The following is a 23,221-nucleotide window of genomic DNA, read 5'->3' on the forward strand; positions in this document are numbered from 1 at the left end:
ACACACATCTTTATTTGCAAAGTAATCTGTGGACTGAAGGGCTAACAATGAAATCTGTACTTTATGCCATTACTCAGTTAATATACCATGGTAACTGAAGTTTGAACTGTTTTTAGGGTTCCACTGTGTAATGGTCAGCACTCTAGACTCTGAACTGTTTTTAGGAGATTGGTATTATTTAAACTGTGGTAACTGTGGGAATCGAACTGTGGCAACCTCTTGATGCATGGGTCAATGCTCAACCACTGAGCCACACTGGACAGGCACAAGTATACTTTTTAAAAAATAATTTGAGTTTAATTATGTTGTTTTACATATTCAAAAAAAGAATACTAACCAACACTCTAATCAATTTTAGAGTGTGGAAAAACTCTAAACTTGTGTGCAACAGAAATTAATAACTTTAACTTTATTTCAAATGAATAACATAACAATACTGCAAATAACTGAACACAACACTTAAACAATATACCCTTAATTTAAAGACAACTGTAAGGAAATCTTGAATTCTGTAGGGTTTTAAAAAAATGTTTTTATTGATTTTTAGAGAGAGAGAGAGAGAGAGAGAGAGAGAGAGAGAGAGAGAAACATCAATGTGAAAGAGAAACATCGATCGACTGCCTCCTGCAGGTGCCCTGACCAGGAATCAAACTGGGACCTCAGTCTATGGGACGATGCTCAATACAGAGCCACATCAGCCAGGCAAATTCTGTAAGTTTTTCACCTTGGTATGAGTATAGCAATTCACTTTCCATGTAGTTCAGGACTGAGTAAATATATTCATAATGTTGGGAGCTAGAGTCCTCACTTACAGAAAAGAAAATACAAAAATGTAAAGGGGAGAGGCTAGGAAGAAACTGAATTGGAGGTATTAATATGAACCTATAATTTTGAAGGTGTGTGGGTATAGATGTAGACGGTGTGTGTGTTCCCTGGCTCTGTCTGCTGAAAAGGCTTAGAAACAGCCCAGCCAGTGTGGCTCAGTGGTTGAGTGTTGAGCCCTACACTAAGAGGTCACCAGTTCAATTCTTGGTCAGGGCACATGCCCTGGTTGTGGGCCCAATCCCCAGTGGGGGGCATGCAGGAGGTGGCCAATCAATGTTCTCTCTTATCAATGTCTCTCTCTCTCTCCATCTCTCTTCCTTCCTCTCTCTCTAAAATCAATAAAGAAAAAAAATTAATGAAAAGGCTTAGAAATAGTGACAGCCCACTAGCAATATATACACCGAGTACCCAGAGCTTAGTTTCTAAATACTATTTCCTACTTTAAAAAAAAAAGCAGGGTTTTTGGATAAATAGCTCATTTCATGACTGGAGCAGGGACTGTATAAGATAATCTTGTAATATCTTACATCATAAAGTAAGACAGTGCTCAAGAAAATGACAGAGGTATAACAAGGAGGCACAGGAACCAGCCTAAAGAGGTTCTTACTGGCAAAACAGTTTGGGATAAAAATAAATCTAAATCTAAAATGAAAAAATATGATATATCTAGAACAATTGGCTGAAAGCAAATAGTGGCAATATGGAATATATAATTCATTAAAACACACACACACACACACACACACACACACACACACACACACGAACCACAACTGAATAAATAAAAAATGAGGGAAAGCTCTCCCTTATTATAGTATAATGCCAACTAATAAATGTGGAAGAAATGATTATCAGTGGAGTTAGAAAATCATCTCTCCTTGAGTGTAGGCTGAACCAAGTAGAACTGAATACAGCAAAAGTAATGGTATGTCACTTTCTTTTTTAAAAACATATTTTTATTACTTTTTTAGAGAGAGAAAAAGGGAGAGAGATAGAGACAAGATGATGTGAGAGAGAAACATTGATCAGCTGCCTCCTGCATGTGCCCTGATCAGGAATTGAACAGGGACCTCTCAGTCCATGGGATGACACTCAATCCACTGAGCCACACTTGCCAGGCTCTAAATTAGTTTTACAAAAAGATTGTGGCTTCCATCTGGCTCTCTCTCTTCCTTTCTCTGATGAAAGCCAAATGTTATATGTTGAGCTGCCCAAGGAGAGTCCACATGGCGAGGAAATGAGGTAGGCCTCCAGCTAACAGCCAGCAAGAAGCTAGGACCCTCATTCTAACAACCATGAGGAACTGAATATCACCAATAACTATGTGAAAGACACTAGAAGTGGCTCCTTCCTCAGTCGAGCCTTCAGAAAAGACAACACCCCTGGCTGACACCTTGATTGCAGCCTTGTGAGAAAATTTGAGGCAGAAGCACCCAGATTCCTGACACACATAACCTAAGAGATGATTGTTGTTTCAAGCCACTATGTCTTAGGGTTATTTGTTACACAACAATGGATAACGTATATGCATCAAAAATGCCTAGTTTAAATATAATCACAAGGAAGCATAAAACAAACCAAACCTAAGGGCATGATAAAAAATAATGGCGGACTTCCGGTCAAGATGGCGGCGTAGGTAAACACGGTATCGCGTCCTCCCACAACCACATCAAAGTTACAACTAAACTACAGAACAACCATCATTCAAAACTGCCCGAAGTCATCCTGAATGGAAGTCCTATGACTACGGAATTAAAGCAGCAGCCACATCCAGACTGGTAGGAGGGGCGGAGGCGCGAGGGCTGGTGGCGAGACTCCCACACCCACGTGTGGTAGATAAAAATCAGGAGGACACCTCAGCTGGGAACATCCTCCCTGAGGACTGAGGGGTCCCTGTCCCATACCAGGTGCCCCGCTCAGGGTTCCAGTGCCAGGAAGAGAAGTCCCCATAACTTCTGGCTGGAAAAACCAGCAGGAACTGAGGCTGACAAGGCTGGAGCCCCAGGCAGCTCCTTAAAGGGCCCGCGAACAAACTTATTGGACTCTCTCCCTCTAAACTTGGAGGGGAGGCAGCTCGAGGGGCACCAGAGACATACAGGGAAGAACTGAGCTGTTTGGCACTGGAGCGAGGGCTGGAGAGGGGGCTTTTTCCAGGACAAACGTGCTGTCAGAGGCCTTTGTTCCTTTGGTGAGACCTTCCCTGGGGCAGCAGACAGCCGCCATATCTAGGACTCCAGCAACCAGCTCACACTGGTAGCCCTGCCCTGGTGATTCCCTGAGGCCCCGCCCCACCCAACTTTCAGGCCCACCCAAGCTGTTGCCAGTTGCTTAACCATAGGATTGGCCTGTCTTGGATCCTGCTTCAGGTTTTTCCTAAATTCTTTCAAATGAGCAGCATTTGGTCTCAGCTAGCCCCATACCTCTTCTTAAGTAATACACAGAAACAAACACAGGGAGGCAGCCAAAATGAGGAGACAAAGAAACAGGTCCCAAATGAAAGAACAGAACAAAACCCCAAGAAAAGAACTAAGCGAAATGGAGTTAAGCAACCTAACAGATGCTGAGTTCAAAATACTGCTTATAAGAATGCTCAGTGAACTTAGTGAGGGCCTCAAGAGCATAAAAAAGGACCAATCAGAAATTATGGACGCACAGTCAGAATTGAAGGAGGCATTAACTGAAATAAAGAATAATTTACACAACTTCAATAGTAGAGTACGTAAATCCAAGAAGCAAACCATCGATTTGGAATATAAGGAAGCAAAAAACACCCAATCAGAACAGCAAAAAGAAAAAAGAATCCAAAAAAATGAGAATAGTGTAAGGAGCCTCTGGGACAACTTCCAGCGTGCCAACATTCGCATCTTGGGGGTGCCAGAAGGAGAAGAGCGAGAATAAATCGAAAACCTATTTGAAACAATAATGGCAGAAAACTTTCCTAACTTGGTGAAGGAAACAGACATACAAGTCCAGGAAGCACAGAGTCCCAGACAAGATGAACCCCAAGAGGCCCACACCAAGACACATCATCATCAAAATGCAAAAGGTTCAAGACAAAGAGAGAATCTTAAAAGCAGCAAGAGAAAGGCAGCTAGTTACCTACAAGGGAGTTCCCATAAGGCTGCCAGCTGATTTCTCAAAAGAAACTCTGCAGGCCAGAAGGGAGTGGCAAGAAATATTCAGAGTGATGAAAAGCAAGAACCTACAATCAAGATTACTCTATCCTGCAAAGCTGTCATTTAGAATTGATGGCCATATAAAGACTTTCCCAGACAAGAAAAACGTTAAAGGAGTTCATCACCACCAAACCGTTATTATATGAAATGATGAAGGGTCTTTTTGAAGAAAATGATAAAATATATGAACAAACAAAATGGCAATGAATACATATCTATCAACAATGGAATCTACAAACAAAATGAACAGGTATAACAGAAACATTCTCATAGATACAGAGAACAATTTGTTGGTTGCCAGATGTGAGAGGGATTGGGGGAATGGGTGAAAAAGGTGAAGAGATGAAGAAGTACAAATTCATTGCTAGACTGACAAACCTCAAAGGGAAAGGGGTTGGGGGGGTGGGAAGAAATAAACCAAAGAATTTATATGCATAACCAATGGACACAGACAATAGTGTGGGAAAAGGCGGGAGGGGGCGGGAGTGGGGAGGAGGGGGTCAATGGGGGAAAAAAGTGGAACATCTGTAATACATATTACATTCAACAATAAAAATTCAAAAAAAATAGTAAATAAATTTTTAAAATGGCTTATAGTCTTTTTAAAATATTAGTGTTGTAAAAGACTAAGCAAGGCTGAGAAACTGTTTCAAATTAAAGTTAACTAAAGAAACATGACAACCAAATACAATGTATGATTCTGGACTTGAAAAATCCCTGTAAAGTATTAGTAAAATTCAAGTATAGACTATAGATAATCACAATGTTAAACTTTCTAATTTTCATTATTTAAACTAAGTTACATAAAAGAATATTGTTGTTCTTAAAAAATACACAAGAAAGAGTTAGGATTAAGGAGACGTGATGCCTACAACTTATTCTCAAATGGTTCATAAAAAATAACAACATGTGTGTACACACACATAAATACTTACATACATGTGAAAACACGCAAATATATTTGAAAATAATAAAACAGAATGAAAAAGAGAAATGATAAAGGAAATGTAGCAAAATGCAAAATACTAACAATAGATGAATCTGGGTAAAGGGTAGATAGTTTTTTGTACAATTATTGTAATACTTCTATAAATTTGAAATCTTTTCAAAACAGAAAGTAAAAAGAGAACTTGCTGTGAGGACACCTATCACAATTACAAACCTATTTACTCTTTAACCCAGCAATTTCAATTCTGGGAACTCATCACACATATAGATGCAGTCGTTTGTAACAATGATTGGAAATAAGCCAATTATCAATTTATTAATCAGGAGACTGTTTAATCAGTGAAATACTAAGTGGCTTTTTAATTATTTTTCTTTTATTGATTTTAGAGAGAGTAAGGGAGAGGGAGAGAGAAATGGAAACATTGATGGGAGAGAACATCAATTAGCCGCCTCCTGCGTGTCCCCACTGGGAATCGGGCCCACAACCTGGGCATGTGCCCTGACCAGGAGTCGAACTAGCAACCTCTTGATGTAGGGCTCAACGCTCAACCACTGAACCATACTAGCTGGGCAACATAAAATGATTTTTAAAGGATACATTGTAGAGTGAAGAAAGAAAGATTAAAAAACAGTGTATTGTATGTTACTTTTTCTTGTAAGAAAAGTGAGGAAATAAAAACATATATCGATATTTGTCCATATTTGCATAAAGAAATGCTGAAAGGCTACTTAAGAAATGAATAAAATGTTTATGTATAGGAGGTAGTAGGAAAGAGAGATGGAACAGGAGTTGGACAGGAATAGGAATGAGGTCATATGCATCTATTATGTTGTTTTAATTTTTGAATCATGTATATGTATTTCCTATTCTAAAATAAAATAAATAAAAGAAAATTACTAAGATTGAGGTAGATGGCAGACATATAAAGAGTCAAATGAAAAGATGTCTCTGAGATATTAACTGGGAAAAGCAAGTTGCAGAATAGTATATATTTTATAAAATGGCCCCTGGTGGGGGGAAAAAAAGCACACATATTTACATATACAAAAATGCTTGGAATAATCAGATATTAACAGTGGTGACCTCTTGGGGATGAGTCTATAGACAAGATGAGGGTGTGGGGGGAATCTGATGTTTTATTTTCCTAAAAAAAATTTTTTTTCTTTATTGATATTACAGAGAGAGAGAGGAAAGGAGAGGGAGAGACAGAAACATCGATGAGCGAGAACATTGATTGGCCACCTCCTGCATGCCCCCCACTGGGGATCAGGCCCACAACTTGGGCATGGGCCCTGACCAGGAATCGAACCAGTGACCTCTTGAAGCATGGGTTGACACTAAACTACTGAGCCACACTGGCCAGGCTGTTATATTTTCTTAAATCCCTTTTTAAGTTGCAGCACTGTTTACATACAGTGCATTCAATGAGTTTTGGTAAATGTATAATTTGTATTTATCCACCTCTATAAAAATATGGACATTTTCTATGCCCCATGGAGAAAAGAAGTTCTACCATCATTTAGTAGATATAGTAGAAGTTCTACTAGAGTATTGGTTTCAACTTAAGTGCTTAATTATTGTCGATTCATTCAATAAATATTTACTTAAAGCTTAACAATATCAAGCACTATTCTAGGCCTTAAATATATAGTATGATAAAAATAAATAAATATTTGCCATCAAAGAGCTCCTGTTCTGTTGGGGAGACAGAGCTAATATATTGATGAAGAAGCAAACATATATCAAATGAAAGTCATAGAACAAAAAGTAATATTTTTTAATATGGTTACTAAGGACTCTATGGGATGTTTAAGGCATGTATACAATCTTCCAACAATTTTATTATTATTGCTATGCATCTTTTATCCTAAACATTTCTTATCTAAAATATTACTATTTGTAAGCCAAAAACAGATGGTGAAGAAAAACTGAGCTTAAAAATTTCCATAGAAAATATACAAACAAGTAAAAGAAAATTAAATAACAACAGATTAAAACATCCTGATAAGTTTTAACCCAAACAAAATTCCAGAGGCAGAAAAGAACTGGCCATCAGGACCGGTCTGAAGAGCGAGGTGAGCATGAATTAGTCACAGTGAGGTTCTCCAGGTGCTGGGTGTTTCTAATAGTGAAAAAGAGATTGGGAAGAAAAACAAAGCATGGGTAGCTCTGCCATAAGCCCAAAAACATACCAGTGTAGAGCCACCAGGAAGTTTATCATGCTCAGCTTGGTAAGGATCTATCCATCTGAATGAATTACCACAGTGGAAGAAATCAGAGTAAAAGAATGCTGACCATATGTCCAAGCGTACTTTTAATATCTGCACGTGGATGTTTCTCAGAATCTTAAACTTAACTTCTTTACAACTCAACCCTTGATTTCTCTGAACTCTGCTATTCACTAGTTTCCCCTATCTTACAAAATGGTACCTTTGTCCATCCAGTTCCTCATTTCAGAAATCTTGAAATGACTCAGTCCCCATTGTACTTATTCAGTCAACAATGTCTTATTTGAGGATCTACCACTTGCCAGGCAACAATCTTGTCACAAACTGAGGAATATAATAAACAAAATAGTCCCTGCCCTCATGGAGTTTACATCCCAGCCATTCCATTATTGTCTTGCTGAGTCTATTTCTTAAATATATCTCCAATCCCTCTATTTATTTCTATATCCACTGCCTTCCTTTTAATCCATGCCAGCTGTTTCATACCAGGAGCATTGCCATAGTCTCCCATCTGTTCTCCCTACTTCCATTTATAACCCTCATAAATCAAGTCACCACACAGCAGCCAGAGTGATCTTTTAAAAATTTAAATGATATCTTGTCACTGACTTGTTTAAAATATTTCAATAGCTCCTAAGTACAAGGGTACTTAGAATAAAATCCAGAATATTTAATATGGTTTATGGTTCTACTTACTTTCCATTTCTAGCCTCCCTAGCACTTTTCAGTTGCTCATTTTTTCTTTTTTTAAGACCTTTACACATGCCATTCCCTCTGCCTGACATTTTATTCTTTAATCTGCTTGTTACCTAGCTACGTTCTACTCATCCTTCATATCTCACTCCAAATATCTCATCCTGAAAGAAGCCTTCCCTCACCCTTTGGACTGTGGTAGGCCTCCCTATTACAGACTTTCTGAGCATCTTGTTTTTTCCCCTTGGCGGCATTCATCAGACTTCTAAAAGACCTCTTAGAATGGGGACCCATTAAGGCAGGAATCGTATCTGTCTTGTTCATTGCTGCATTCTTGGCACCTAGGACAGTGCCCTGTATAAAGCAGTCAGTTAATAAATATTTATTATATAAATGCATGAATGAATGACCCACTATTAGACTTGGGGCAGGCTCTTGTTTTTGGGTGGGCTCTTTGAACCTATACACTGCAGACAATACACTCCTGAACTTATGCAGAGGTGGTTTAAGCTATATCCTCTTACATGATATTCTCATACAGTATAAGAATAGAGCATCCTGAACCTCTTGTTTTTCAAAAGCATATGAAATATACAAAAAATTATTCATTTTTCTGTAAACTAGCAGTGAGCAATGAGAAAATAAAATAAAAATGCAGTTTACAGTAATCCATCAAGTATGTACGAATAATGTTTTTGCTTCAAAAAATTTTTAATCACCACCCGAGAATATGTTTTTTTGTATTGATTTTTTTTAGGGAGAGAGAAAGAGAAAAACAAAAAACAAAACAAAACATTGAGAAAGAAAAATTGATCAGCTGTCTTCCAGACACGCCCTGACCGGGGATGAAACCTGCAACCTAGGTATGTGCCCTGACTGGGAATCGAACCACAACATTTTTGGTATATGGTAAGATGCTCCATCCAACTGAGCCACACAGCCAGGGCTTTGGAAATAATTTAATGAAAGACATTCAAGACCTTTATACTGGAAACTATAAAACATTGCTGAGAGAAGTTAAAGACGACCTAAATAAATGGAAATATATACTATTTTCATGGATTGAAAGTCTCAATATTGTTAAGATGACCTCTTCCCCAATGGATGTATAGATTCAATGCAATCCCATTCAAAATTACTGCAGGCTATTCCCCTCTGAAAAGTGACAAGATTATTTTAATTCATTTTGAAAGACAAAGAGGCAAGAATAGTCAAAACAATGTTGAAAAAGAAGATGAGAGTTGGAAGACTTACCCACCTGACTTTAAGACTTACTATAAAGCTGCAATAGCCAAAAGGATATATAAATAGATCAATGGCACATGATAGAGTCTAAAAATAGACCCACATGTATCAATCAAATAATTTTCAACAAGTGTGCCAAAGCTATTCAATAGGAACCGAAAAACATTTTCAACTGACTTGCAAAATGATTTTGCAAAAACTTGGCATCTATATGGGAAAATAGAATCTTGACCCTTACATCATTGAATTGCTACCTCATACCATATGTAAAAGTCAATTAAAAAAATTTTTTTCTTTTACTGATTTTAGAGAGAGAAATAGAAATATTAATGAGAGAGAACATTGACTGGCTTCCTGCATTCCCCTCACTGGAGATTTGGCCCACAACCTGGGCATATACCCTGACCAGGAATCGAACCTGCAACCTCTTGGTGCATGGGTCAGTGCTTAACCACTGAGTCACACTGGCTAGGCTGTAAAAGTCAATTTTAAATAAGGTAAATAGAAGAGTCAATAAGTATGAAATAAGTGCTTTTTGCTCACAAGGAATATTCACTGCCTCTCCTAATATAGTGCTAGCACAAGTATTACACAGGATAGAGTCAATATGTGCAAGTGACATATATTGGTGAAGATGCTTGCTTATCCTTGGTTTCTAAGCTGTAGAAAACTCTTCAGGTGAGCATCTGAATCCAAGCTGAAGATGTTAAGTAATCTGATTTTCGGAATTCCTTTTAGAGACCAGCATTCAGGTAGTATTTATAATAAAATTAACATAGCTTAGATAGACTACAAAATCTATGCCAATAAGGAACCCTACCATGACTAACCAATCAGACAGAATTTTATGCATCTTACTACTAATATTCTCTTTCTCTTGACTTAACAGTAATTTTCCTTTCACTCTTTTCAGTTTCCATATTATCCACTTTACCTCATTTCACTTTGCAAAACTAACTGGTTCCTTTTCCTTTTGTGTTTATATTTTAGACTTCAACCTTCTAAATCACTGACAGTGACATATAATGGGGAATTTTATATAAAATATTATCCTATCATTTTTAAGTGCAAGTTCAGTGAAAAGCTATGCTAACATTATTTAGATCCATTTGTATGATTACCTGATTACAAGAACAGTCCTTATCCAGCATTCTGTGCTAGTTCAAATTCATGTAAAGCATTTGAATTAGCCACAGTAGAGTAGGAGGTTTGGTTTGTTCATCCCATGTTGGGATCTGAGGTGCAGACTTAGGCAATAGATGCACCAGAAGGGTTGTTCTCAGCTACATGGACCATATAGGAGGCATGGTGGAAAACTGGCACATCGTTGTTGATGTCACCAATGTGTACGGTGATGCTTCTGCTGGAGGAGAGGGATAGCTTGCTTCTGTCAGTGGTCATGATAGTGACATTGTACTTCAGGGTTTACTCCAGGGTTCCATCTGTTACAAGCCTGTAGTAATTATTCATGGGAGACTAAATTCTGAAAGGTGCATTTTCTTGCATCTCCTCATTTTCTCCCAAATCTGGATCCTGTGTTTTAAACAGAGAGATTACTGGCCAAGGTGCAGAATCTTCAGAAATCATTGTGGAAAGAGAAGTAAAAATCTCCTCTTGGATTTTGTCATTATCATCTAGAATTTTGATCTAAACTATACTAGGCTACAAGTTACCCCTTGTTCCTTGCTTCTGAAACCATAGGATATTTTTAAATCTCTTCATGTTCCAATGTACTTGAAGTTTTTATTTCTCTACTATGGTGATCAAGGCCAAACTAGATATAGATACTCTGGACTGCAAAGGCATAATTGATTTTCACTTTGAGGCCCTCATTTGGGTCAGTGGCCCTCACCTTCACCATGGAGGGGCCGGGGTATGTCTTCTCAAAGGCTGACCCTGTATACATTTTGATTAAAATGAGGGACAGGGGTATTGTAGTTGCATTGTTCCCAGGTAGCTTTTGCTGTCTAAGGCGGTCAGGGCTAAGTGACGAGAGCTTTGCTTTTCAAGATCTAGTAGCTTCTCTTACACAAGTTCAGCATGTCTGTTTCTACTGCCATTTTCTTTTACTTTGTTTTGTTTTTTTAAATTTATTTTCTTTATTGATTTTTAGAGAGAGGAAGGGAGAGGGAGAGAGAGATAGAAACATCGATGAGAGAGACTGGCCGCCTCCTGCATGCCCCCCATTGGGGATTTGGCCCACAACTTGGGCGTGTGCCCTGATTGGGAATCAAACCGGCGACTCTTTGGTGCATGGGTTGATGCGCCACCAGTGAGCCACACTGGCCGGGCTGTTTTCTTTTACTTTGAAGACAAATATAGAGTTACTGCTAAGGTGGTAATTTTGCAAAAAAATTGCTTCCAACATCAGGATCTTCTGTAGATTCTATTGCAAATCTTGCTCCAGGCTAGGTCAACTCACATGTTTAACTTAATAACACTCCTGCTGAACCAGGGGGTATTATCATTTACATCTTGAAAGTTTATATTAATGTAAAAAACAAAGGTTCAACTACTATTTCTAAACATATAATACAAACTGTAGCATGTAGGCAAATCCACTCCAGGTCCATCCTGTCACAAGTCGGTCTCCACTTTCTTCACTTGGAGTGAACTATTCTTTTTCCTAATTAACTCACAGCTTCCAAGCAGGTAAGTCTTGAACACCAGGCCCCCGATCTTTAGCAGGGTCTGCCTAGGAATGTTACCTAGTGGAAACCTTATGGAAACTCTTCATTTATTTCTGTTCTCACAGTGGCTGATAGTGGTGCTCTGACTCCCTACTCTAGAACTGCAGCCTGAAGAAATCAGAGGTCCAGGTTCTGAAGAGTTGAGAGCAATGAGAAACATAGATATTTCTTACTGGAATTTGGTAGTTAAAAGGGAGTAGTATAGTTTTATTCGTGATATTAAATATTTCTGGGAATTTTTATCAACAGTGACTCCAGCTTATGAAGTGAAAGCGATGACTTCTTTTTATTTCCTCCTGATGTCTAAGAGTCTTTTTTTTTTTTTTTAATCCTCACCAGAGGACATTTTTCCATTTTTTGTTCAGACAGAGTGGGAAGGAGAGAGAGGAAGAGAGAGAGAGAGAGAGAGAGAGAGAGAGAGAGAGAGAGAGAGATCAATGTGAAAGGGACACATCAAGTGGTTGCCACCCGCACGACCAATCAGGGCCGGGGACAAACTGCAACCGAGATACACACCCTTAGCAGGAACCAAACCCAGGTCTCTTGGGACCGCAGGCTGACGCTCTAACTACTGAGCCAAACCGGCCAGGGCTAAGAGTCTTTTTTAGGCTGAGTCTCTCTTTTTATCTTTTGGGGGTGATGCTTTTTTTAAAAAAACTATAACACAGCCTCAGAATAAACTATTGGCTGAATCTTTAGCTGCAAATATATAGAAAGCTTCTAAGAAGTGTTACCATATGAAAATATTATAGACTTAAACATCTTGAGAAATCTCCAGTTTTTTAGCTTTGTACAGATAGGTCAGAGACTTGGCTCTTATGAGGAGTTCAATATAGAGGGAAAACATGTGTAAAATAACTGGTTTTGCAATATAATTTCCCCCCAAAGACCTCTTTCTAATAATTGAATTCAAGCCTTTTTATTGAGTATTAAAAAGGTGTATAAACCACCATGCAAAATGCTTGAGACTTAAAGATAAACTAAGAAGTTATACTTATCCTCAATATTGTACAGAGTAGATCTTTTAATGGCATCTCTAAGAGAAATTGTGGAAGTACTGATTTCTTTTGCATATAGACAAATTACTTTATTTGACTCTATGGTCCATCTGATGATAATTTTTTCACATTTTCTGCACCAGAGTTCTTCCCATTTGGTACACAGAAAACTCATCCTCTATTAAATATTTTTTTCAATTATCGTTACCATCAGTTATCTTTTCCTATCAGTATTTTAAGAATGTGTACTTAACAATGTGCTCTGTTATTGATAACTTTTCATTAGGTATGGTTTCCTAAAAATTAACTCTATGTGTAACATTAGAGAGTATATATTCATTAATTTGATCATCATCCCTTCACAACTATGTGTTTCCTTAAAAATTTTTTAAAGCTTTATTGAGATATAATTGATATACAAAGAACTACACATAGTTACTGTGGAGGTGTTTACCTTTTAAAACTTGACAAAACAGCATTTGACAAAATCCAGCATCCATTTTTAATAAAACTCTCAGCAAAATGGGAATAGAAGGATCATACCTCAACATAATAAAGGCCATAGAAGACAAATATACAGCTAACATCATACTCAATGGGCAAAAACTAAAAGTATTTCCTTTAAGAAAAGGAACAAGACAGGGATGTCTGCTTTCACCAGTCTTATTCAACATAGCACTGGAAGTCTTAGCCACAACAATCAGACAAGAAGAAAAAAATAAAAGGCATCCAAATTAGAAAGGAGGAAGTGCATCATTATTTGCAGATAATGTAATATTGTACATAGAACACCCTAAAGATTCCACCAAAAAATGACTAGATTTAATACACTAATTCAGTAAAGTAGCAAGATACAAAATCAACATCCAGAAATCATTGGCTATTTTATACACCAATAATGTATGCAACAAAAAACCTAAGATACCTAGGAATAAACTTAACTAAAGCAAAGGACCTGTTCTCAGAAAACTACAGGACATTGAAAAAAGAAATAGAGGAAGATATAAAAAAGTAGAAGTATATACTATGTTCATGGATTGGAAGAATTAACATCATTCAAATGTCTATACCACCCAAAGCAATCTATAGATTCAATGCAATCCTCATTAAAATACCAATGATATATTTCACAGATCTAGAGCAAATACTCCAAAAGTTTATATGGAACCAAGTAAGACCCTGAATAGCCACAGCAATCTTGAGAAAGAACAAAGTTGGAGGGATCACAATACCAGATATCAGGTTATACTACAAAGCCATTATAATAAAAACAACCTGGTGCTGGCACAAGAACAGGCATATAGATTAATGGAACAGAGCAGAGAACCCAGAAATTGACTCAAGACATTATGCTCAACTAATATTTAACAAAAGTGGCAAGAGCATACAATGGAGTAAAGACAGTCTCTTTAATAAATAGTGTTGGGAAAACTGGACAGCTACATGCAAAAAAAAACCAACAAAAAACTAAATCACCAGTTTATATCATACAAAAGAATAAATTCAAAATGGATAAAAGACTTGAATGTCACTCATTAAACCATAAAAATCCTAGAAGAAAATGTGGGCAGCAAAATCTCAGACATTACACATAGCAGAATTTTCACAGATACATTGCCTAGGGCAAGAGAAACAAAGGAAAAATTAATAAATAGGACTTCATCAGACTAAAAAGCTTCTGCACAGCAAAAGAAACAAGCATCAAAATGAAAGGGGAATCCACTGAATGGGAGAACATAATTGCCAATGATACATCTGATAAGGGGTTAATTTCTAAAATATATAGAGCACTCATACAACTCAACAAAAGGAAAACAAAGAAACCAATTAAAAAATGGGCAGAGGATGTGGATAGACACCTTTCCAAACAGGACATAAAAATGGCCAAGAGACATATGAAAAAATGCTCAGTGTCACTAATCATCAGAGACATGCAAATTAAAACAATAATGAGGTATCACTTCACACCTGCCAGAATGGCTGCCATCCACAAATCATCAAACAACAAGTGCTGGTGAAGATGTGGAGAAAAGGGGACTCCAGTACACTGCTGGTGGGAATGCAGACTGGTGCAGCCACTATGGAAAACAATATGGAGTTTCCTCAAAAAATTAAAAATTGAACTGCCATTTGACCCAGTGATCCCACTTCTAGGAATATACCCTAAGAAGATTGAAACATCAATCAGAAAGAATATATGTACCCTTAAGTTCATAGCAGCACTATTTATAATAGCTAAGATCTGGAAACAGCCCAAGTGTCCATTAATAGATAAGTGGATAAAAAAGCAGTGGTGCATATACACAATGGAATACTACGCAGCTGTAAGGAAGAAAGATCTCTTACCCTTTGAGATGGTATGGAGGGACCTGGAGAGTATTATGCTAAGCAAAATAAGCCAATTAAAGAAAGACAAATATCACATTATCTCATTTATTTGTGGAATATAATGAACAAAATAAGCTGATGAACAAAATAGACTCAGAGACATGGAAGTATGGAACAGATGACAAACCTCAGAGGGAGAGGGGGTGGGAAGGTGAGAAGAAATAAACTAAAGATCTTATATGCGTAAGCAATGGACACAGAGAACAATACTGTGAAGATGGGGGGAGATGGGAGCAGAGAGGAGAGTGTCAATGGGGGGAAAAGGAGAAACATCTGTAACAAAAATAAGTTAATTAAAAAGAAGAACTCAATATCTTCCATGAGGAAAAGCAGACTTTTCACCAGATTTATTCAACACATGATCACAGCTATACTCTATTACATGTAACTGAGAAAACTGTGATACAGTTCACTCATTTATCATTAGACTTCTAATTGAGTTTAAAATTATCTATAGGTTGCATAGTCTCAATAAGTTGTATAGTCTCAGCAAGGATCCTAGGCTATTTATTGCTGCTTCAAGGAACACAAGACACTTCTAGAATGGAGTGGGGAAAGAATGTCTTCTGATAGATTACATTCCAATTTTAGGTGCTATAAAACAGTGCTATAAAACAACTTACATTATAGTTGAATACTTTGATTAACTTACTAGGTTAAGTGAACGCATGAACATTTTTCATATCCATAAGAAGATAAGCAAAGTCCTTGACATAGTTTCATTACTGGCACCAAAAGAAATATAAACAGCCAAACCAATAAAAAGTATCAACAACAAATATCCTAATTATCAATTCTAAATTATCAACAAATATATTGAAGCTAAGATTGATACTTTGCATAGCCATTCGCTTAAACTCACACAGTCCAAATTAAATTAACTCCAACTTTCAGGTTTTGGTGATCCATTTTTCAGTTAAATCACCTTAGCAATCCTATTGGGGTAAATTGATCTTTTGAATAACAGGATCCTTGTTTAGGTTACACTACGGTTCAGATAGAGGAAAATTAACACTAATAAAATTGTCTCATCCAAAACAATCTTTTCCCCATCGTTTATGACCATAAACAGTGGCTTCTCAATCAAGAATGTTTCTAGGCACTTGAGATTTTTTAATTAGCTTTCATAATAATTTTAGAACATTTTTAATTCCACCCACAGATAATCCCATTGTACCATCTGGAGAAGCACACAAATCATTATTACTTTTCCCCTTAAAATGTTAAATGTGCTGACATTAAAAGCATGACTCCTTTTTAAAAAATCAACAATGTGAAAAATGGCTACTGCTAATGAAGTACATATTACGTATGAAGCATGTTATGAACCAGTGATATGTTATCACTAGTCCTCACCAGTTTTTCAAATTATATACTATTATCTTTATTTTGCTGAAGATGAAAAAGATTAAATAACTTAGCAGAGATCACACAAGTAGGAGTCACCTTATTGAAAAGCTGCTATTTTTCTATATTACATTTTAGAATACTGATATCAAGTAATCCCCAGAACACATACATTTGTTAATTCATTCTCTCAAAAACCATTTAATGAAGCCTATTAACTCAAACTGGAAGCATAGTTAAGATTACTGATATTTGAGCCCTGGCTGGTTTGGAACAGCAGTTGGAGCAACGGCCTGTGGACCAGGCCGTAGAGTCCCAGGTTTGGTTCTGCTAAGGGCACGTGCCTCGGTTGCAGTTTGTCCTTTGCCCCGGTTGGGATCATGTAGGTAGCAACCACTAGATGTGTGTCTCTCACGTCGATGTTTCTCTCTCTCTCTTCCCACCTCCTTCCCTCCAGCTCTATCTGAAGATAAATGCAATAATGTCCTCGGGTAAGGAAAAAAAAAAGATTACTGATATTTGAGATATAGCCTATGGGTCATGATTATTCATTGCCTTAGCTCTTAATGATTATCATTAAATGAACAGAAGTCAGCATATTTGGACAATACTAGGTTAGCTTCCCAAATAATTTCTGCTGTGTGTTCCACTTTCCTTTGGAACTGACCACCACATGAAAACTGGCCTTGTGATAAACATTTTGGTAGCTTTTACAAAACATCGGGAGTGACATTGCCCTCTATTCCCCTTGATATTATTTAGAAAGCTCTACTTATTATCCATTTGTAACTTAATGTCAATATAAAGTTTGCATATTTAATATCTTCAAAACTTCCTTTTTTTAAAAAAAGTTCCCACACCCCAATAGAACCATACTATGTTTTTTGTTTGTTTGTTTGTTTTGTTGTGTTTTTGTCTTGGTTGTCAAAAAGCATAAAGTGGCACGTGAATCTCAGTAACAGTAACTGTCTCATTTTAGGGCCATTGTCTTTCTTTCTCTAAATGATTTTTTTTTTTTTTATCCTCACCCGAGGACACTTTTTCATTCTTTGTTCAGATAGAGCAGGAGGGAGAGAGAGAGAGAGAAACATCGATGTGAAAGGGACACATCGAGTGGCTGCCACCCGCACGACCAACCAGGGCCGGGGACAAACTGCAACCGAGGTACATGCCCTTAGCGGGAACCGAACCCGGGTCTCTCCGGACCGCAGGCCGATGCTCTAACCGCTGAGCCAAACTGGCCAGGGCCTCTAAATGATTTTGAATCTCTTGTGTATGTCTAGGTTTTAAGTAACTATTATATTTTTCAAAGTAGATAAGCAAAAATAAAGAGAGAAAATAATAAGGATGTTATGATACCCTACCCTATACCAGAATTCACCAAAAGAAACCAGGCTTCTCACAGGTTCCAGTAATGATTTTTCATGAATAATGTACTTTAGCATTCAATTTCTATTCAACATTCTACAATAAGCATAAGTTTTTCAGGAAACACTTAGAATCTGTGAATTTTCCAGAAAATTTTCCATGGGTGTGAAAATTGTGGGAAATTTAACATAAGAAGAAATAATTATGGCAAATTCAACAAAGTACCAAAAAATGGGCTCAAAACAGAGTTTGTTAACTCTCATTGTTCCATAAAGTCATCATTAAAATAATCAATGTGGATAAAATGGGCAAAAGAAATATATAACCTGGAAACACATACTGATACTGTATTCCTAAAATCTATAATGGGGGTGAAAAAAAAAACACACCATTTCTTCAGTTTTCCATATGAGACTTATACCATCTGCATATTTCAGTGAGAAAGTTTTAAGTAAGAAATAAATTCACCATATTTGGAAGTTCAAGAATGATTTGAAACCATGAAGTAACTTAGGACACTGAGAAAGTATAAATGTCTGCATCCCCCATAACCAGAAGGAATCATTGCACTTAATAAGAAACTAAATGTACTTTATGAATTTGTTAGCCATGTAATGTGTAGTTGAAGTCACTCATTTATAAAAGTTTATTTTAAATATCATTGATCATTTTCATCGAATTAGATTTATCTCTTCTAGAAGAATTTGTGTGCTCTTAACAGATAAATTGGCATCAGATGTTCAATAAAAAACTGTTGCATGGCCAATGGGAAATAAGAGATCAACTAGAAGTAGGAAGAGTTTATAGTTCATAAATTAAATTAGAGACAGTATTAACAAGTACTTTATAAGGTGGATACAAATTTTTATATATAACATATACAAATACATAAAAATTTGTATAAATAAGGTATGAGGGAAGGCCTGAGGGAAAGTGGCAGGGTTTGCATTGGTGTCTGCCATGTATAAATAACTTGATTGATGTCTGTTTTATAAATTCGGAATACAGTCGTCCCTCGTCACTTTGCGCTTCGACTTTCACGGCTTCATTCTATCGCGTTTTTTTCAAATATATTCATTAAAAAGTTGATCGAGACAGTGAAAATGATACAGCGCGCGCTCGGTGGTCTGAGTCAATTATACTCCCCTGTATTACAATTAAAATGAAAATTACTGTATGGACTGTAGGCCTATGTATTCAAGTACCCCAGGAATCCTTCAATGCCAGGTGCAACCGTTAGAGTCTGGAACGGACTAACCGCCATAAACGAAGGACGACTGTATGTACTCCTTACCTATAATAAAATATTTTGTTCAAAGCTCAGAGAATAGTACTTGACATGGACTCACCTGAATTAGTGCATGATTATCTTTAGAAAACACCGAATCACCTGGCAGCAACAGAGGCTCGCTTTTCCCACAACTCTCCTGGCTGATGAGAGTGTCAGCATAGTTGGGTTGCGGAAAAATCAGGTGACTCTTCCGCGAGTCCGCGGTGAGGGAGACCTCATGGGAATAGGTCTGCAGGAACGCCCGCACCCCATCCACGCCCACAAAGTGAGAGGCGGGCACGCCCACCAACCCGCCTCCTGAAGCCTGGAGTAGACGTGATGTGTGCCAGCGCCTCAGCCTGAGAGCAAGCAGCACTACGACAAAGGCAAGGAAGACGCAAGAGACTGCGGCCACCGCCACTACCAGGTAGAATGTGAGGTCAGAGTCGTCTTGGTTGGCGAGAGACTCAAGGCTGCTTAGGTCAGCCAGGACAGCTGGGATACTGTCAGCCACGGCCACAGTGAGTGTGACTGTGGCTGAGAGAGGGGGCTGGCCATGGTCCTGAACAGCCACCACCAGGCTCTGCTTGAGGGCATCCCGGTCCAGCAGGGCCCGCGTAGTGCGCACCTCGCCCGTGTGCAGCCCCACAGCGAAGAGCCCTGGCTCGCTGGCCTTGAGCAGGCGGTAGGAGAGCCAGGCATTCTGGCCTGAATCTCGGTCCACTGCCACCACCTTAGTCACTAGGTAGCCGGGCTCTGCAGAGCGGGGTGCTAGCTCCACACCGGTGGAGCCATCAGTGGGGAGGGCGGGATATAGGATCTCTGGCGTGTTGTCATTATGGTCCAGTACAAACAGGCTCAGTGACACATTGCTGCTGAGTGCAGGGTCGCCGCTGTCATGCGCTATCACTTGTAGCTGCAGGTCTCGAAACTGCTCGTAGTCGAAGGAGCACAGTGCGTACAGGACTCCCGTGTCGGAATTGATGGAGATGTAAGAGGACAGGGGAACTCCCTGGAAGGTGTCCTCAACCAGGGAGTAAGTGACCTGGGCGTTCTCTCCATAGTCCGGGTCATATGCAGTCACAGACGCTATGGAGGCTCCTCTGGGGTTGTTCTCAGGGACATAGGCTGTGTAGGAGGCATGAGAGAAGGTGGGTGGGTTGTCGTTGGTGTCTGCCACATTAAGTAAGATGTGCGTTTTTGTGGACAGGGGTGGATTTCCTCTGTCAGTGGCAGTAACTGTGATGTTGTAGCTAGGGACCAGTTCTCGGTCTAGGAGTGTGTCTGTCACTAAACTATAGTAATTTCCATAAGATTTTTCTAATTTAAAGGGCAGATTCCCTTGGATGAAACAGATCACTTGTCCGTTTTCCCCAGAGTCTTGATCATTTACATTTAAAAGGGCAATTAATGTCCCTCTCGGAGAGTTTTCCAGAATGGAGCTGGAGAGAGAGGTGACAAGTACTTCAGGGGCATTGTCATTCATATCCAAAACTGTGATAAGGACTTTGGCTCGTGCAGAATATCCTGCATTATCAGTTGCTTGCACTTCCATCTCATAGAATCCCGATTCCTCGTGGTTCAGCTCCCCTATTGTTGAAATTGATCCTAAATTACAATTTAGCTCGAAAAGTTGGGCAGCCTTGTTGTCCACATACCGGAAAGAATACATTACTTCCGCATTGGTTCCTTCGTCAGGGTCGGTGGCGTTTACCAGGAGCAGCGTAGTGCCCACCGCCACGTTCTCCGGAACGCTCACGTGGTATTCGGACTGAGCAAACGCTGGTGCATTGTCGTTCACATCAAGGACCGTCACGCGGATGCGCGCGGTGCCAGTGAGCACTGGGTCGCCTCTATCAGAGGCCAAGAGAACAAGGTGGTGGACCGCCTTTTCCTCGCGGTCCAGGGCGCGCTCCAGCACTAATTCCGGGTACTTATTACCATCCGTTCCGCTTTGCACCTCCAGGGAGAAGTGAGTATTATTACTGAGCTCGTAGCTCTGGAGAGAGTTCTTCCCGATATCCGGATCCCAAGCGTGGGGAAGGGGGAACTGCATCCCAGTAGCTGCGTTTTCACCTATTTTTATTTCTAATTCTTCTTCCCGAAAGTAGGGGGCATTATCATTAATATCTTTCACTTCTACCACCACCCCATATATTTTTACTTTATCTTTCATCAGAATCTCCAGATTTAGTTGACACTTTATGGCCCCCATACAGAGCTCCTCCCGGTCTATTCTGCCCGCGGTGACCAAGCTGCCGCTTTGCGCGTTCAGAGCGAAATGTTGCGTCCTACCTCCGGAGACGATACGGACTCCGCGCTCTTCCAGTTGCCCGGCCTCCAGCCCCAGATCCTTGGCGATGTTGCCCACCCTGGATCCTTTTTCCAGCTCCTCGGGAACTGAATAGTGGATTTGGGTGCATCCAGTTTCCCACGGAATCCCCAGGAGAACTCCCAGCAGGACCAGCCCTTTGCAGTCTTGGTGCAGTCGCGCAGGAATCATTGTCACTTTGCTGGAGAATTATTTCCAATTCTTCCCTTAACCACCGATGTCTGGATCACCACTTCCGTCCTTAGAATCCGTCAGCTGGGGGACCAGAGCTACTCCGTTCAGTTTCCTCACAGTCCAGGAGGAGATGGTTAGTTTCTATCTGTGCTTTGTGCTTCAGGCGCATGCACCGCAAGCAGGATCGCTCTGCTTTTCTCTCCCTGATTGGTGAACAGCGGCGCTCAGAGTCCTAACCAATTACTACACAAGCTTGGACTCCGAGAGAGGATTGTTGGTTTTTGGACCTCAAATAGCTCCACCTACTGTTCTTCAAATAGGGATGGAAGTGGAGCCGATTAAAACTACAGTATTTATTTTAAATGAAATTTCAGGGAACTTCTTTTAATTTCCCTAAAAAAATTTCACACAAGCCAATTTTCTTGAGACTGCTTTCTGTAGCTGCATATTCTAATTTTCCCATGAGTTTTCAAATGAACTTGAAATTTCTATACACAGTCATTTTATCTTTAATTTTAGTGCACCTGCTTTGACATCACCAATACCCCCCCCTACACACACACACATATCTATTATGGGACATCTCCCAAGTAATTTTCTAGACTGAGAAATCATATAATACAATAATTTTAAATTTCTCAGCTATAATTTGGGGCACATTTTTTCATAGAGACCTAAATTTGCCTAAATGGAAGAACTGCTTTAATGGGGTGTTGATATTTAAATGTAAAAAGCAAGTTTTCACAATAATATGGAAACCTAAAAATAAGAATCTCTGGAAGTTAATAGAAGACACATTAACATTTAACATTTTAAGAACAAAATCAAAGCATTCCAACCTCCATTTACTGGAAATAAACATGCTACTTTATAATCTACTAACACACTATATTTCAAAAGAATGTGCAGGCAAATTAGTAATCCAAAGAATAATATAAACCTACCTTTTTCTGGGTAACACACCTAATTCCAAATACTAGAAATTACTAGCAATACATTTGGAAGCCCATCAAAATATAGGAAAATATTCTCACTGTTGCGCTTTTATGAATGTAAATATTTATATTCCGAGGATAAGCACGTTTGGCAGGCCAACCATAAAATAATATTTTTTAATTGGGAAAAATCTACAGATGACTTTGAGAAAAGGGCATACAATTGACCTAGTCAATGGGATTCAAATAATTTATAGCAAATGTACCTGTATATTATGGAATCATCACTATGTCCCTTTTAAAGGCCTTTTCTCGTGCATTTTCCTCTTCAAAGTTAATAAAGAAAATTAAACTATTTGCAGATAAAAGGCATTCATTGAAACTTATGTGAGTAGAAGAAACATGGAGCTTAACTTGTTATTCTCCTCAGTGACACTTACTACCAAAGATGCTTCATTAGAAAGATCTTGTGGAGGGACACTTTCTGGCGTCATAGAGAGAAAATTAAATCTTGTTTTCTGAGAATCCGAGGCAACACACAGATTGTAGGAATAAGGCAAAGTTCCCTCGTTGTAGTTGGAAGAAACCCCTGGTCCACTCTTG

At 38.8% G+C, this 23,221-nt stretch overlaps 2 protein-coding genes across 10 annotated transcripts in view; both read right to left on the reverse strand.

Annotated features, from left to right (window-relative positions):
• Positions 1-23,221, reverse strand: part of LOC118616167 (protocadherin gamma-C4) — a 182,207-nt gene that overhangs the window by 54,137 nt on the left and 104,849 nt on the right. The gene's annotated exons all lie outside the window — the stretch shown is intronic.
• LOC118616361 (protocadherin gamma-A12-like) lies at positions 15,207-21,939 on the reverse strand. Its single transcript, XM_036241945.1, is given in 2 exon segments — positions 15,207-15,278; positions 19,242-21,939. Coding segments are annotated over 2 exon segments (2,511 nt in total). The 5' UTR covers positions 21,681-21,939.

This window comes from Molossus molossus, unplaced genomic scaffold (assembly GCF_014108415.1).
Source record: "Molossus molossus isolate mMolMol1 unplaced genomic scaffold, mMolMol1.p scaffold_m16_p_4, whole genome shotgun sequence".
NCBI lineage: Eukaryota > Metazoa > Chordata > Mammalia > Chiroptera > Molossidae > Molossus > Molossus molossus.